General features: G+C 35.6%; 1 protein-coding gene and 1 long non-coding RNA gene across 2 annotated transcripts; one reads left to right on the forward strand and one right to left on the reverse strand.

Annotated features, from left to right (window-relative positions):
* LOC111045947 lies at positions 1-3492 on the forward strand. Its single transcript, XM_039443852.1, has 3 exons — positions 1-690; positions 2789-2920; positions 3229-3492. Exons 1-3 carry the CDS (start codon positions 1-3, stop codon positions 3490-3492), a joined length of 1086 nt encoding a protein of 361 aa, XP_039299786.1.
* A 4170-nt stretch (positions 3493-7662) lies between these two features.
* Positions 7663-16999, reverse strand: LOC111047137. Its single transcript, XR_005573527.1, has 3 exons — positions 15941-16999; positions 12589-12742; positions 7663-8814 (listed from the first exon to the last, which is right to left on the reverse strand). It is a non-coding gene; the product is annotated as an uncharacterized LOC111047137 (long non-coding RNA).
* Positions 17000-18964: the final 1965 nt, after the last annotated feature.

Below are 18964 nucleotides of genomic sequence, written 5' to 3' on the forward strand. Positions count from 1 at the left end.
ATGACTGGTGGACAAATCAAGGTCGATCCATGTTGTCCCATCATTCAAAACACACGACTAGGTTGGATAGTGTTTGGTAAATTGAAACTTTCTCAGCCTATTTGCAGCCCCAATCATGCAAATTCGAACTTTGTCTCTAGTTTTGAAATTTCTAATCAATTGGAAAAATTCTGGAAAACTGAAGAGCTCACTCCGATTGCACCCCTAACTGCTGAAGAAGTCAAGGTTGAAAAACATTACAATGAAACCACAATGCGTTTAGAAGATGGTCGATTTATGGTCACCCTTCCACGTAAGGATAATTTTTTCACTTTAGGGCAATCCGAATTTCAAGCGCGAAAGCGATTCAGTTCATTAGAAAAACGACTTTCCACTCAACCTGAGTTGAAATCTCAATATGTGGAATTCATGCGCGAATATCAAGAATTGAATCATATGACTCTGGTTGATCCCCCATCTGATCATGAAAAGGTGTACTACATTCCCCACCACGCAGTTTTCAAGCCGGACTCAACCACCACCAAATTAAGAGTAGTCTTTGATGCCAGTGCTAAAACGAATTCTGGAGTGTCGCTCAATGAGCTCCTGTTCAAAGGGCCCACAGTTCAACCAGACTTGTTTGATATCGTGTTACGTTTTCATATGCATAAAATTGCTTTCACAGCTGATATAGCTAAGATGTACCGTCAAGTTCTTCTTCAGTCTTCTGATAGAAATTTTCATAGAATCTTTTGGCGAGATGATCTGTCATTGCCGCTACAACAATTTCAGTTGAACACCATTACTTATGGTACCGCTCCTGCTGCATTTCTTGCTACGCGCACTTTGAATAAGCTTGCGGAATTAGAGACTAGTCCCGATTCTCCGGTCTATCAATCCGTTCACCAGGATTTCTACATTGATGATTGTATCACGGGCGGACCTGATGTCAAAACAGCTATTTCACTTGCTCAACAATTAATTCTCTTACTTCAAAGCGGAGGTTTTGAATTAAGAAAGTTCATGTCTTGCTCATCTGAGCTCTTAGCATCAATTCCATCTCATTTAGTTGAAACTTCAGTCATCAAGCCCGTCTCTGAAGCTGATGGAAGTATTACAAAAGCATTAGGTCTAATGTGGAATTCCAGTTTGGATGAATTGTCCATTGCATCAAACGTTTCTAAAGATTTGCAAAAATCGTCTTTCACCAAACGTGAAATACTTTCAGTAGTAGCTAGTATTTATGATCCGCTTGGTCTTGTAAGTCCTGTAGTTGTTCTTCCCAAAATTTTTCTACAAAAATTGTGGTTGCTGAAATTAGACTGGGATGAAAAGCTTCCTACCGATTTGTTAAAAGAATGGCTCAATATTTTCCATCAATTACCTGATGTGCCGCAAATTTCAATTCCTCGTTGTGTTCTCAGTGTACATGCAAATTCAGCCATTGAACTGCATGGTTTTTCAGACGCCAGTTCCACCGCTTTTGGCGCTTGCGTTTATGCTCGATCTGTCTCAGATAACATACAAACTCGTTTGATATGTTCGAAATCACGTGTAGCTCCACTCAAAATACTTTCCATTCCTAAGTTGGAACTTCAGGCCGCTTTATTGTTAGCGCGTCTCATAAATCGAGTTGTCAAAGCTTTTAACTTACTTGGTATATCAATTTCAAATGTATTTCTCTGGTCTGATTCCACTGCAGTATGCAACTGGATACGTGCTATACCCGATAGAAAAGATGTATTCGTAGCTGTCCGCGTTGCTGAAATTCAAGAGACTACATCCTTTTGTACATGGAATCACGTACGCACTTCAAATAACCCAGCCGATGTAATCTCAAGGGGTTTGATGCCAGCAGAGCTTGCTAAAAATAACCTATGGTGGCATGGTCCTTCCTGGTTAGCTAAGCCCTCAGATCATTGGGATTCATTTTCTTCAAATGTTGCTGTGTCCAATGTTGCTAACATTGCAATTGTCAATGAGGTTTCAGTGTCAGTATTTTCAAAATTATTTTCTCAATTATCTAACCCTTTCAAATTAATACGAGTTGTAGCCTACAGTTTGCGTTTTATTCACAATGTTCGGCATTCTAGCACACGTTGTTTTGGTGAATTGTCTGTAGCTGAAATTCAGGAGGCAGAACTTCATGTCTTGAAAATTGTTCAGCAGGAATCCTTTGGTCCTGAACTTCATCAATTGCGAGCGAAAACCGAGTTGGATTCTCGCAATAATTTGCATTCACTTTCGCCGTTTTTGCATGTTGACAATTTGCTCAGAGTCGGTGGTAGACTTGTGCATGCTGATGTACCCTTTGACTTTCAACATCAGATATTGCTCCCATGTAAGCACAAATTCACTAAGGCATTAGTAATAGCCACTCATCAACGTTTGTGTCATGCTGGTGTACAAGCTACTATGGCTTCGCTTAGACAGCGATTCTGGATCCCATCTACTAGACGTGTAGTCAAAAGTATTCTACGCTCCTGTGTCAAATGTTTCCGTTTTTCTCATGTCAAAGCTGAACAGATTATGGGACAACTCCCTGCAGTTCGTGTGAATATTGGTTCACCTTTTCTAAATGTAGGCGTCGATTACATGGGACCTCTTACCTTGCGTTTAGGCGGCCCTAAGTCTCGCACATTTGCTAAAGCTCATATAGCTTTATTTGTTTGCATGGTCACACGTGCCGTACATCTTGAAGTGGTCACAGAATTGTCTACCAAGGCCTTTCTTGCCGCGCTTACTCGTTTCGTTTCAATCCGTGGTATTCCTAATTCAATATATTCCGATAATGGCACTGCCTTTGCAGGTGCTAACAGTGAGCTTCAAGAGCTATACAAATTTCTTGCTGATTCGCAAAATCAACGTGTTCTTCAAACCGCAGCCACTAGTTGGCGGATACAATGGAATTTCATCCCGCCTCGTGCTCCCCACTTCGGAGGTTTGTGGGAACGCTCCATTAAGAGTTTCAAAAGTATTTTTAAAATTATCACTATCAATCAAATACTTAATTTTGAAGAGATGTATACCCTCAGTGCTCAGATTGGTGCTATTTTGAACTCTAGGCCCATCGTTCCGCTTTCAGAAGATCCGCATGATTTGGCGTATCTTTCACCAGGTCACTTCCTAATTGGTCGTCCCCTAAATGCACTTCCTACAAAACAACCTAAAACCAACCACATAAATCATCTTGCTCGTTGGCAAAGGATTGCGGACTTAAATCGTCAACTTTGGGATCGCTGGTCACAGGAGTATCTTGTTACGTTGCAACAAAAGCAAAAATGGACATCGTCGTCAGACAACATTGTCGTCGGCACGCTGGTGCTGCTCAAAGATCCAGGTGCCCCTCCCGCGGTCTGGAAATTAGGTCGAATCACTGAGGTGATTAAAGGTGTGGACAACAAAGTTAGAGTTGTCATGGTCTTTACTGAAGCTGGTACTTATAAGCGTGCAATCTCCAGCATCGCTCCACTTCCATTGGACGAAGAGTCTGAAAGTATCGCATCCATCTAACATATTTTATTTTTCATCTGTTGTGCAATTCCTTGAATTTCCCAACGGGCCCACTCTATGTTGGATGTATGCACTACTTTCATTTGTTTTCAGTTGTATCTTTGTTCGGTTCGTCATTTTTGAATCTGGCGCGCTTCCAGTGCCAACTTAATGTGTTTCCCCTTATTTTTTCCCCGGTCGTAAGTTCGTCACGCATTTATTGCTTTTGCGTCTTGTATTATTATCGTCTGACTCTTTAATCATTTTATGGTCATTGCGATTGTATTTTTTTTAATCTCTTTCAAGACTTTCTGTGAAGTTTTGAGTCTATTGCGTTGTGTTTTTCTTGTCATTTCCTGTTAGTTCCACATCGTTCCGCATCCGCCCTTTTGGTTGTAGGATGCTTCACTCGTCGACAACATGGCCGTTCCGTAGCGTCTTTCTCCATAAGTCACAGTCACCAAAATTTCTGAGTTTCCCGTACTTTTCACATTTTACCAATGTCTGGTTTTAAATCTTGTTACGTTAATCATATTCGACGTTTTGAGTCATAAATCCTTAATTTCTCTTCGTTATTTATTGAAATAGCTCAATATTTCAATTTGTGCACCGCGTCCTCGTGGACAACTTTTACTCAAAGTGTGTTTTCTCCGCATTGGCCGTTTCCTTCGGCAAAACTCAGACTTCCTCCTAAGCACGGCAGCTTAGGATAACTTCTACGAGGAATTCGTTCCCAGTTCAAGCTGTTCTGGATCGTCTTCTATTCTCTTGTCAGTCTTGGTCTTACCACGCTGTCATCTCTCGGGGGGCCTTCAACCTTAGAAGGTTCCGTTGATAGTACTCTGCTGCTTCAACATCTCTACTGTGCACTCACAGTATTCGTCGTAGAAGGTCGTCTGGAGTTCAACTTCATCGGGTGTTCAATCCATTTGAACACATACTTGGTGGACATCCATGTTCACAAGTCTACAAGTCGAGGCTGGTCGCACTTTGTCCTCTCCTGGGCATTCCTACTTCTTCAATTCAACATGTCTCAAGCTGAGTAATTTTATATTTTATCCTCAATTTCATTTTGTATTTTTTTAGGCTACTTTGTCATAATCTCCCGTTTAATGTGTGTTATTACTGGATTCACAATTAATCGTTCAATATATTTGAAACATCGCATTTTGAAGCTTCACCTTTGCTTCATATTTTGAACAGCAATTTTCATTGCAAATTCAATTTTTACATAACCTTACCTTGAAGCCACAGCGCTTCAGTGAACTTTTCAGTTTTTCCTAATTATGTTTATTGTATTATAAGCATTCTAAGTATTGCTTTACTAGTTCTGGTAATAGCTATTACAAATTTTCGGACTTGTCATTACATCGCCTTTCGGCGTATATTTCATTATAACCTTATCATATAAATCCCAATTTACATAAGCATTCCAAGTATTGTGTTATTAGTTTTGGCACAAGCCATTTCATATTGTGATCTTGTCACTACATCGCTTTTCGGCGTATATTTCATTATAACCTTATCATATATATACCAATTTACATAAGCATTCTAAGTATTGCTTTACTAGTTTTGATACAAGCCATTACAAATTTGGACTTGTCATTGCATCGCTCTTCAGCGTATATTTCTTTTGTGTAATCTGTTTTGTTTACATTTCCATTTACATAACCTACTTTGTTTTACAACGTTTTATTTGCTAGCCTATGGCACAAGCCATTTCATATTGTGATCTTGTCACTACATCGCTTTTCGGCGTATATTTCATTATAACCTTATCATATATATACCAATTTACATAAGCATTCTAAGTACCGGTATTGCTTTACTAGTTTTGATACAAGCCATTACAAATTTGGACTTGTCATTGCATCGCTCTTCAGCGTATATTTCTTTTGTGTAATCTGTTTTGTTTACATTTCCATTTACATAACCTACTTTGTTTTACAACGTTTTATTTGCTAGCCTATGTGTAACCTTGCTACAGATCTTTTCCTATTGCAGTTATTACAATAATTAGCCCTTGCTATTATTATTATCTTTATCAAGTCACATTTTTACTAGTTTTGAATCTACTGACTTAGTAATTTGATTAAGTTGCTACCGCAATATAGCGTTCAAATAATTGTGCTATTGTTCTGATGTGTGTAATAATTATGTATTGATGAGCTTTCTACCAATTTTAGACAGCACTAAATAATTTTCATTTTTACCAACATTTTTGTCAACTTATGTTTTCTACGATTGAGACGTTTCAAGTCTTTATCTCGATTTATTCAAGACTCAAATCGATCTAATCAATTCAAGCATTTTGTTAGCGTCTTGCGCATACCCTGTTTTACATATCATCCTATATTGTATTATTCTTTGTTTGTTATACTAATTAACCTTTGTATTTACAGCTAATGTTCTCTGTAGATATTTTGTATACCTATTGAATTATCAAATTGTTTTGTCTTTACGAATTTGGTCTAGTACCTAAATTAAATTTTCATAAAGCAATTCACCCCTTTGAAAATTATATTTTCTTAATAATTCATGGTCAATTTGAGTAGTAGGCATTAAAATAACTTTGCAATTTATCTAATTTCATACAATTATTTTAAAGTCAATTTTGTATTTGAGATACATCAAATTCTCTTTTTTCTGCTTTTGTGCTTATGTGCCCATCTGAAATCTAGTTACAGCAACTGCTGTTTTTGTTCATATAAATTTTTTACTATTTTCTGTTGTTTATTAAATTGAATATTGTTAACCAATCTTTTCATTTGGTGTCTTACCCTTTTTTCTTAGCTACTATCAGAGTTACCATTTTGCCTCCAAGCTGCAATCAGTCTTGCAAGCACAGTGGTTACTCATCTCGGATATGTGGAATTTCGTCCATGCAAGTAATAAGACTTATTTATTTCTTACTCATCATTTTTATTCATTCGGCTCATTGCCACACAAATAAGATACAGTCCACTAATTTCTCTTGGACAAATTCTTCACCTTAATATAGAAATCAAGTAATAGTACCATTAACCTTCTGGAAGTCGCGCCCTACTCGAGCTAATCACACCAGCAGTCGCATGTTGTAATTTTTACAACATTCTATTTTTTATGTGTTATGTACTCTGTTTACTGTCAAATCATATTAATTAATTGTATAATCAATATTTCCATCTAAATAGTTTGTTCCAATAAATATTAAAAACTGGATACTTCACAACTATTACTTCCATCTTAATATTTTATGAGTTTAAATTTTTTTCTGCTTTTAAAACTATTCATTATTGTCAGAATAAATTCACAATTGATAGCATTCATTTTAAATATACTTACCATTGTTTAAATAAAAAGATTCCATTTTTAATTATTAGTCAAGATTTAGAAACAGTTAAGTCTCTACTCCTACTGGCGAACAAGTGTTACACTTATGCCAGTAGTTCTTCACCTCCAGCCGTATTTTTCAGATAGATATAGATATTTAGAATAATAATTTTTTTCTGATTGTCACATCTTTGTACTGTTTTGTTCTGTGTTTTGGTGAAATAAATTGAATTATATTACGCCTATGAATATTTGCATGATTACCTTTTCGTAGCCCAATAAGGTACACCAAGCAAAGCCAACAATTCTGCTGTGTTATTGGTTCCTTGGCAGTCTTTCTCCCTATGCACTGTTTATCGTATGCACTATACTTATGAACTGTCGCGACTAAAGGGCACCTAAAGACTGAACCATTGCTCGGTTGATACTGCAACTCAGTGGAGTGATGGGGAGGAAGTTTTGGAATACATAGGTGACTCATTCACTGACACCACTCCATTCAATAGCTTTGTGCAGCAAAAAAACTGACACTGTTGTACTTTTTACAACAGCGCGACTGCCGGAAGGTTAACTTACATTGGATATTCCTATTTTATAAAATATTTTTTCATCAATAGACAAATTATTATTTGTTATTGGTTACCGTACTGAGTTCATAGATATAATAGCCTTTCTATTCTCCTGTGACAGCTAACCATCAATTTAATATAATAATATTATGCCAACTTTTTTGGAATTAATGTAATGTAAGATGGAATAGAAGATTACCGGTATATATTGCATATGAATGAAGAAAAAATCAATTTGAGATTTTACAAAAATTAAAATTAGAAATACAGGCGTACCTAAAGTGACTAACAATAACGACATTGCCTATTCTGTGGAAAATAATATTTTTTAATGATTTCAAAGTATTATAGCTATTATTTGTTTCAGATTAGAATCATTATAGCAAGCCTTATAAAGTTAAGCCCATGTGTCACACCTGACAAACGATGCTTGTATAGCTTCTAACAAAACAGTTAATGTGATACTCAATTATTCATTACCTGCGTACTTGTCTCAGTGGCCCGAATGAATTGTTGACATGTTCAACTTTTGAAGCTAGTGGAATTCTAAAAGCCAGCTATATACTGTTGATAGTTGTTACTATTTCGCTCGCAGATAATGGAATAGCCAGGTGCGACATAGGCTAATTAAAAGTGAAGAGTATACTCAAGTACAACAATATAATTTAATGGATAAGGATAAATGCTGAAGCTGCTGCATTTACACCAAAGTTGTCAACAAAAAAATTTGGTACATGAACAGTTTTCTACATAAAGTTGATGTTCTTTTGTAGAGCAACAGAGTAGAGTACTAGTTGTCAAAGAATTAGCCTAAAAGAGACTGTATAGTCTGCGTGGACTTGTAGAGGTAGAAGATTTTGTTCACAACTTTTTCAGTGTTTCTCATACTGGTTAGGAAACTAAACTTTTTGTTTAAAACAAGGATATCTAGAAATTGTCTCATTGTTGAGAACTCAGTTGACAACTCTGGTGTGAATGTGGCCTAACTTAAACAACTTAATTATTGAGTAATTTTAGTTTATTGCAGAAAAGCTACATAACCTACATGAATTTTGCATTTATTAATAAGGCATCTGATCATAACTAGTTTATTGAAAACCAAATTAATAGTTGACAAAGTTATAACAGCTTATTTCGATTCAGTAAAGAATGACCATCATGCCTATTAATTTATGCATAGCTAACCATGATATTAGTTTTTTGCAATAATTTGCATCAAAGCACATTGAAAATTCACATCTTTGACAATCTCGGCAATGTATTAATTTCTTGTATATTATGAGGAAAGCTTTTTAGTTAATGTGATATCAAAATTAACTAGATGATATAATAAAGTTATGATGTTGGATGTTCGGTTACTATTGTTAGATGCAGAATGGAAACTGGGTAACACACACGATGGCTTTTGATGTTCACACTTTCTATCTGTCCATCTACACTGTGTAATATGTTTTGGTATCTGAAAGAGAAAAAACAAACGAATTATTGATTGATCGAATGATAAAAAATAAGTTGGTGAAATTTGAAAATAACATTTAAAATTTTCAAGTTCGAGTGATGGGTAGGAGTGGTAGAATAAATATTTTGTAATATACTTCTACTTACAGTTCACACCAACGTGGCATAGAGGATTCTCCCACCTCTATATAAAAATATGGTCCAATGGAAACAGAATGGACTAGGTGCTACATCTCTTCTGTTTGCATTGGAATATATTATAGGCGTTTTGCGCTAAGACTGATTTGCTTGAACAAAGTGAGGAAGATAGAAGATGGGGGGAGAGGTGAGTGTAGGCATGGATCCGGGTGTAGTGGGCAGATGGGGAGATTTCCAGGGTAGTCAGTGCTGATTTTTGAGGGTAGTAATGTAAGTCGGGAATATTCCCATTGGGAAGGAACTTATGATTGGGGAATATTTCTCTGCCCAAGAAACCATGGGAATATATAAAATTGCATTGAAATAGTTTATAGTTATCAATTTCAATCACATTTGACAATCATAATCAATAAATCATCCATTCAAAAAAGCAGTGTAAATAGCTCACAAATTACATCAATGTTTAATATAATTTGGCTAGACTTTACTTTGAATGAACCAGTGATCACCTATATCGATGAATCGAGTTGGGTTAGTTAGATAGTATTGATACTGGAATTAAATACTATCGATTTTACTGATTCAATTAAAGCAAAGCGTCCCCTTCTTTATTCTTTATCATAATAAGTATATCATCAAAATGATAGTAAGAGGAAAAATAAGGTAACCCTGTGCTGTTCCACTCCCAAATTTAGATAAGGTTACACATACTCCAAAATATGTCAAGTCTTGTAGTTCTTCACTTCACAAAATTCTCAGCCATAAAATATTTTCAAATTTAGATGCTTCAAAACCAAACCCTCGTAGAAAGAATATTGTACATTATTATCACAAAAAATGAAATATTCACATACTAATGAAATTTTGAAAGAGCGAACATTCTAGTATGTTCTTTATTTTTTTATTTTTGGGTTTAAGGCCGGTTACAGAGCTCGACCGACCGTCAGTCTTTTCCATAGATATTCCATGTATCCGTACAGAGCAGGACTGACGGCACGCATGCGCACGGTCAGGACCATGCGTTTTACACTGCGTACGAAGACCATCGATCGAGCTCGTGCGCATCCGTTCCATCGGTCGACTGACGCGTTATTGAAGCAAATAGAAGCTTTCTGAGCTGTACTGATCAGTAGCCCGATCGCAATATAACCAATGTGCTGAAACCTCTGCCCGACAATCAGCTGATATTGAATAGAATAATGAACGAATTCAATTAATAGTGTCATATTCGAATTCAGAGCTTTTCTATACATTTCTTCAATCATTTCTAAATTTTTTATTGGAAAAATCATATATTATTAATATTATCTACATTTATTTAATCCGTAGCTTAAAATGACTGCAAGTATTCCCAATGATGATACAAGCTCGAAATAACTCATCAAAATTTCTGATGGACATTCTGAGGTAGTTAAAACATGTATCTTCATCCCCAAGCAAAATGATGTATATAATGGTACTAAATTCCCTTTGAAATGCTCTTTGAGTGACCATCGGGTGAACTTGACATCTACGTCTTTTGATCTTTCGTTTACGAAGATAATAAGCTGCAATTAAACAATCTGTAAAGGCGTCCATTTTGTGAGTCAGAAAAACTGATGTATGGATGTGTATAGTCAGGATGGTGCATACGCACTGACGGTCGGTCGAGCTCTGTAACCGGCCTAAATTATTGTGAGCTTTTTTTGCAAAGTAATAGATGATTTATCATTATCATTAAATTTCTTGAGCAATACTAGACGAAGTAAACCAAGAATTAAACTTCTTGAGCAATTCAAGACGAAGTAAACCCAATATTTTGTTGACTAAGGTTACTTGACTGTTAATTATGAGTACCGTATAACAGATTTAACTTACAAGACAAAATGAATGTAGCATCATAATAGTGGTACCGTATACAATAATCAAGGATGTGCACCACGCTTTTCGATTCTTTTTACTGGTACATTTTCAATTACGAATTGTATACTATCAATTTATGTAGATTTGACTAATTTAAAGAAAAAACTTTTATCATTTTTACTTTTTGATATATTGAGCGCCAAAAGTTCAAATCTTGGGGCAGATCTATTACATGAATGATAGCAAATTGATTCATACAATTTTGAGGATGGATCTCCCCCAATATTTGAACTGTATGCGCTTTTAAATCAGAACGAAAAAATGATAAAAATTGTTTTTCCTTAGAAATATGATCTTTCTAAGTATCTTGATAGAATTCAAATCAAAATACCTTCGAAATGAAACCAATAATAAGTTTCCAAAAGCGGAGCCTTAAATGATTAGAAATGAGTGCTTATTCCTCCTCAAACTTACAAGAAGTGATAAACGAATTTGAATTACTGATCTTGATATTATAGTTTCAAAGTTATTTATTCTAATCATTTCAATGCTTTATACTATAATGGCAAGAGTATAAACCAATACATATTCCAGCTACTTTGCTTTTGAACCCTTCCAATGAAGGTAACACATTGGGCCATATGAATAAAGTTGAGCATTTGCTTCATTTTCTATGAATAAACGTGAGCAAAAGGTTTTGCTCATGCTCATCAAAAAAATAGTTTCAGCATTTGCTCAAAAGTAAAAGCTTTTGCTCAAAATTGTATGAATAAACTAGAGCATTTGCTCAACTTTTGAAGCAAATGCTTCAAAAAAGGTGAGTCTAGTCTAGAGCATCTTATCACCTTTTGCTCATAGTAAAATGGCTCAACTAATTCGTATGAGGAAGAGGAAACTATACCAGATACGATCACAACCAATAGTTGAGAACTATAAAACTCTTTTTAGATTCAACCATGATATATATCACCATTATCCCTACAAAAGATAGCTTCAAAAAAGAGTGTTCTCTGTTATAAAGATAGCCATCACAAAATAGGAAATAGGCATTTAAGAAGATGAGAGTCTTCAACCACAGAGAAGAAACCATTCCTTCTACTTTGTGACTCAACTAACCTAAAACTATTCATAAATAGAAAACAGAGCAGACGACGCAAACACAAGCGGTGCCCCCTACTTGCATATTTAGCGCTTCCGTGAGCTATAAAAACAAAGTAAGGTTACAAAAGCGAATTAGCTGATGAAAAATCTTTTAAATACGTGAGCATTTGCTCCAGAGTTCAGGAGCATAAGGTAAGAGTATAAGGTAAAGCTTATTCATATAAAAATGAGCAAATGCTTTTGCTTCTACCTTTTGCTCATGAGCAAAACCTTATGCTCCATGCTCTTGCTCATGAGCATTTGCTCTGGTTTTATTCATATGGGCCATTGAATTTCAGATGAGCAGCTGATTTGAAAAAAGCAATATCTTGAATCATAAGCTATTAAAGGACACTGTAAAAGCGAGAATGGGTGAAATCCCTTCAACTACTACCAAATATAATGGCAAGTGTATAAAGCAATACATATTCCAGCTACTTTGCTTTTAAATCCCTCCAATTATTGATTTGAGAGAGGCAGCTAGATACAAAAATGCAATATCTTGATTCATAGGCTATTAAAGGACATTGAAATAGTGAGAATGAGTGGAAACCCTCCAACCACTAACAAATATTATGACAAGAGTATAAACCTATACATTTTCCAGATAATTTGTTGATGAACCTCTCCAAAAGAAAAATTCAGAACAACTGACCATCTTATCTTTAGCGTTGATGTCGGCTCCACAGTTGTGGAGCACAAGGTCACAAGGCGCACAAGGTCATTGTATCCCATTTATGAGGTGTAATGGAGGGGTCTTCGTTCTTTCTTGTCACCGAGCTGTTACGTTCGATCAGAAATTCAGCCATCTGAAAACCAACCACATCAGTTATCACAATAACCCTGAAACTTCACCAAGTTCTGTAGTGTAACGTACTATGAAATACTCGAATGTCTGAAATACACAAGTGGCATGCAATTCGAACAAAACGTCAGCATCTGATCAACATTGGTTTGCTATCATTTACGGTGAGATTAAATACTCAGTGAAAATGATAGGATGGCATAGTTGGCAATTTCTACTTCCATAGTAGATAGCTGTGATCCAAGTTGTCCCGGTATATCTGATATAAAATTAGTTGTTGACTTTTGTTAGAATGGGAAATTTCAAAAACCTTTCATATACGTCGACGCGCAATTCAAAAAGGAACATACCAGACAAATTTCATGAAAATCTATTGCCGCGTTTCGCCGTACAACAACAACATAAAGATAAATGTAAAACCGTCGATTTGAATCTCAATCGATCGGTCAATTATTATAGAAAATAACAGGTGACCGTCACTGATAATTTATTTCAAAAAATCGCAGGTGATAGGAAGAGACTTTGTCATTGAAACACTTGACCGATAGATTCGCTGGTGGTGACTACTGTTATTGAAATCTGTATGTACCATTACACTAATTAATTTTTTTGAGCTATTTAATAATTCTATGTATGTAATAATAATATTCAATAAGATTCTGAATGCATCAAAATTAGTGTTTCTTTTCTCTCTGTAAAACCTGTAATATGCAACTCTGGTTTGCACACAATCATTTTTTACCCATGCAGACCATTTTCGAAAGATTTATTTGACTTAGTGTATTCATGAGGTTGTTTTTATTCGTTGTTGTTGTTTTATATTGAAAATGAGTACATAAGAATTTTACTTTGTAAATTGCATTTGAAAAAAATAAATATCTTTTGTCTGTCTGTCTGCATGCCGATTGTTATGAATTATTATTGCGTTACTTTTTCTCATTGCATCAACGAGTCTCCCTGACAGCCAATCTCCTACTGGTTAAGAGGGGACAGGTTGTCGGGACCGTAGACGACAACCAAGCTCCCCGTCAGCCGAGCTCCTCTCCCAGGACGCCGTCGACCAATCCCCTCGAAAGTGGTTTTAAAAGGAGCTCGGCTGACGGGGAACTTGGCTGGCGCGCTCCCGCAAACCACAGATCCACACTCTTTGTACGCATTGGGCCAACATGTGGATGCGGCACCAAGTTACTGGCCAGCCTTAGATAAGGTTGCTAGTGATGAAAACAAGAATGTGAAATTGAGACAAAGTAACTATACCTCTCAAGTACCATACTTGTAAGCTGTCATCCCATTACAGCAATCAGTATACCAAGCTGTCCCCTCCCCCCACCACAACAAACTTCTCTCTTCACACCTACAACATAACACAAAAGAATACATTCAAGTACTGTGAAATTAGTTATCCGATTTCAATGAAGCTAGTAATTGATCATGTGTACAATGTGAACGCTTTAAAATAATACTATTTGAAAAAATGTATCTAGATTAGATTAATGGAATTCAATTGGATAAGGTTTTTACTGAGGGTGATGACCACATTCGACACAGACTTGTGCTTGAGTAATGGCTACTAACTACCAAATAATTGTGGAGGATTGAGTAACGCTTTAAAAATTGATAAATCAATTCAAATCGTGAACGTATGTATTCTAAAGTTTTATCCAGATTTATTAATTGGAATAAAATTTACTGGTAAAAGATTTTTTTTTGGTGAGAGCAATGTCCTCAAGTGTTCAAGTGTCACAGACTATTGCTAATAGGTAAGAAGATAAGATAAGATAATAGTTTTATTCAACACAGTACATTTCACAACCTACAGTTGCATTTGATAAGTCTTAATAAGTTCACAATATTACAAGCACATATGGAAGACTGTTATTTTTATTTATTCATTTTCTTTACATACAAAGGCTCACAGAGATCCATAAAGAGCCATATATTTACACAATTAAATGAAACAACAATTCAACTTATATACATTATGAAATATAGTAAATAAAGAAAAGAAAGCAAAAAGCATTTACACAGTTGAAATAATCAAATTAATTACATTCATATAAAGAAAAATGTGAAAAGAGAGTTCCAGCCAGAGTTTACAAAACAATTAATCTCAAAAACGAGCGTCTTGTCTTATGATAGATTCAGTTCACAATGTTTCTTATATTCATTGAATGAGTTCGAAAAAGGATCAATGTGTTCATTCAAGCTATTAAACTAGTCGTAAGGTTTTATAAAGAAATGAGTTGTAATGATGGTTTGTTCTAGCAAAGGGAATCTCGAACAATATATTCCTTCTAGGTCTTGCATATGGTACACTGAAATTAATTCGGCTGATAAAATATGGTAAATGGATGTTATGATTTAAAATATTATATAACAACAATAGGGCATTTAATGATCTCCGCACCTGCAATGACCGGATATAAAATAAGGATCTCAATTCACTAGTTGGAAAATTGAATGGACAGAAGATACTGAATTTCTTGATGAAAAGGTGTCTTAGAAATCTATTTTGAATCTTCTCAATTTCGTAGCTATCAGTTACATTAGCAGGACCCCACACCATAGATGCATACTCAAGTTTACTCCGGACCAGTGCATTAAACAGTTTTATACTTACATCACAACTAGTAAAAGGTTTTGAATTACGAGGTATAAAACCAAGTAGCCTATTAGCACTGCTAAGAGTGTGATTAAATTGGTCTTTAAAATCAAGAGTCGAGTCCATCAACACTCCAAGATCTCGAATGCAATTGACATACTCTAGATTAATGCCTGCTAATGAGTAAGCGTAACGATCATAATTCCCCTGTCTCGTGTAAACCATAAACTTGTTTTGAGATATTTAATTTGAGTTTATTTCTACGACACCATAGATGGACTCTATCAAGATCCTGTTGTACCTGAGCACAATCTTCAACTGGTTAAGAGGGGACAGGTTGTCGGGACCGTAGACGACAACCAAGCTCCCCGTCAGCCGAGCTCCTCTCCCAGGACGCCGTCGACCAATCCCCTCGAAAGTGGTTTTAAAAGGAGCTCGGCTGACGGGGAACTTGGCTGGCGCGCTCCCGCAAACCACAGATCCACACTCTTTGTACGCATTGGGCCAACATGTGGATGCGGCACCAAGTTACTGGCCAGCCTTAGATAAGGTTGCTAGTGATGAAAACAAGAATGTGAAATTGAGACAAAGTAACTATACCTCTCAAGTACCATACTTGTAAGCTGTCATCCCATTACAGCAATCAGTATACCAAGCTGTCCCCTCCCCCCACCACAACAAACTTCTCTCTTCACACCTACAACATAACACAAAAGAATACATTCAAGTACTGTGAAATTAGTTATCCGATTTCAATGAAGCTAGTAATTGATCATGTGTACAATGTGAACGCTTTAAAATAATACTATTTGAAAAAATGTATCTAGATTAGATTAATGGAATTCAATTGGATAAGGTTTTTACTGAGGGTGATGACCACATTCGACACAGACTTGTGCTTGAGTAATGGCTACTAACTACCAAATAATTGTGGAGGATTGAGTAACGCTTTAAAAATTGATAAATCAATTCAAATCGTGAACGTATGTATTCTAAAGTTTTATCCAGATTTATTAATTGGAATAAAATTTACTGGTAAAAGATTTTTTTTTGGTGAGAGCAATGTCCTCAAGTGTTCAAGTGTCACAGACTATTGCTAATAGGTAAGAAGATAAGATAAGATAATAGTTTTATTCAACACAGTACATTTCACAACCTACAGTTGCATTTGATAAGTCTTAATAAGTTCACAATATTACAAGCACATATGGAAGACTGTTATTTTTATTTATTCATTTTCTTTACATACAAAGGCTCACAGAGATCCATAAAGAGCCATATATTTACACAATTAAATGAAACAACAATTCAACTTATATACATTATGAAATATAGTAAATAAAGAAAAGAAAGCAAAAAGCATTTACACAGTTGAAATAATCAAATTAATTACATTCATATAAAGAAAAATGTGAAAAGAGAGTTCCAGCCAGAGTTTACAAAACAATTAATCTCAAAAACGAGCGTCTTGTCTTATGATAGATTCAGTTCACAATGTTTCTTATATTCATTGAATGAGTTCGAAAAAGGATCAATGTGTTCATTCAAGCTATTAAACTAGTCGTAAGGTTTTATAAAGAAATGAGTTGTAATGATGGTTTGTTCTAGCAAAGGGAATCTCGAACAATATATTCCTTCTAGGTCTTGCATATGGTACACTGAAATTAATTCGGCTGATAAAATATGGTAAATGGATGCAGAGAATCGGCATCACTACTTTATCCACTTTATCCACTGTCATTATAACGTGGACCTCACTATAGGATCTGCAAACACTAGTCTTATGAAGACAGTTATAAGAGAGTTAAGAGGATGATGAAAATTAATGAGTCACAGTTTAAGGGTGTGATCACATTGGATATGTATAAGTGGAATTGCACGCTTGTTTATGCATGACCAAGCTTGCTGATGAGAAACAAAATCTGGAAAGAGAAATAGGAACACTCACGCTGAACGCGTGCACTTACTGGTTGGGTTGAGTTGAGTGTGAGCAGCTACAGACAAGTAACAACGTGTTTCAATGACTCTTTCCAGATATTGTTTCCCGGCTCATGCATGCTCTGACGTGCACTTGCAAATAGACGCATCCAATGAGATCGATTGCAAGTGAAACAAGGTTGACAGCACATTCGGTCACCCGTCCAAAGGGAGTACCGAGCGCTTGTCACACATTACAACTGTATGATTAGTTACAGCACTGACCAGTGGAAAAGATCTGTATACCGTGTGTACAGGATGCTAATAGAATGACTAATATTTCAATTAGGGCAAGGATACACGAGGCGTTTTTTCAGACAAATCGTCCGCCGCTCCTTTCAACGCTTGTACGGTCTCATTGAACGGCTGACCAATGTACTTCAAACTTCAAAAATGAACGCTTCTTATTTTTTATGAATTAATATTGGTAAATTGTCTTGTTTGTAATAATTTTGTCAAATAAATGAATGCAATGAAATGAACGTGTATTCAGCTCCACTTGCTATGGTATAGTGAGACTCACATTATGAAATCAACACCTTATAACCATTGGTGTTATCCATGTGTGTCATTAGACAACGCAGATAGCTCTAACCTTTTCTACCTGCACACTGTTGCCAAATCGGTATTGACTGTGAAGAAACGTGATCAACTATCAAAGAATTCTCAATTATGAAAATGTATAATTGATTATTATTACAAGAATCAGCAATTAATAATCAGATATAACGGAATGACTTTAGTCATAGCCTTCTAATATAGAAGGCACTAGTGACTGAAAATCGGCAACACTGTAGTCCTATCTCTTCCACTGACTTTATAAAGCGAATCTCACTATAGCATAGAATGAGTTGCCGACGCCAGAGAGACAAATTTAAAGAGGAATAAAACAATGCGACGGGAGTTCGTCAAGTACCTATTTTCACCAGTCCTTGAGAGACTGGAAGAAATCGGAAGTTGAGCCATTCAAGTTTCCACAGCATCAAGTTTTCGTTACAGGCTGATAAATAACGTTGTATAACAGATAACGTTGCACACTAGTTAGGTATTAGCATAGAGAAAATATATTATAATAAGATATCCCATGGTATAGGTAGTTTATGTTCAGAATTTCAAGCCGATTTTTTATCAACTGAAAACGATTACTGTCGACTACTGTCTAATATCGGGACACCGAGCTTTGCTCGTTATTTATTGATTGATAAACAAAACACGATTCTTTAAAATGATTGGGAAAGGACTAATATGCACAGCCAAAAACTGTTTCTTCCCCGAATTTTGATTTATACACTATAAATAGTCCAAAAAGTAGGTTATGTTCCATACATTGAATTCAGGTCAAATTTCCAGTCCAAACATTTGAAAACAGAAAAGTTCCAATTTAGATTGTTTACAAACCAAATTGAATAACAAAATAACACTCACTGATCACTTAAAACTGTAAAATAATGATTAACTTTGAAAATTCTGATAACATGTTTACTTCAGAAAGTCCAAAATAGTAACTAGATGCTGTTAGTGTAGAATAGTACATAGTATATTAACACATATTGCAGCAAAAATAGTATATCATTCTAAATCGAATTCATAGTATATCTATTTGTAATAATTGAGGATGTGTTTGTTTTTTGAAGTGTGAATAAATTG

Source organism: Nilaparvata lugens, unplaced genomic scaffold (assembly GCF_014356525.2).
Source record: "Nilaparvata lugens isolate BPH unplaced genomic scaffold, ASM1435652v1 scaffold1856, whole genome shotgun sequence".
Taxonomy (NCBI): Eukaryota; Metazoa; Arthropoda; class Insecta; order Hemiptera; family Delphacidae; genus Nilaparvata; species Nilaparvata lugens.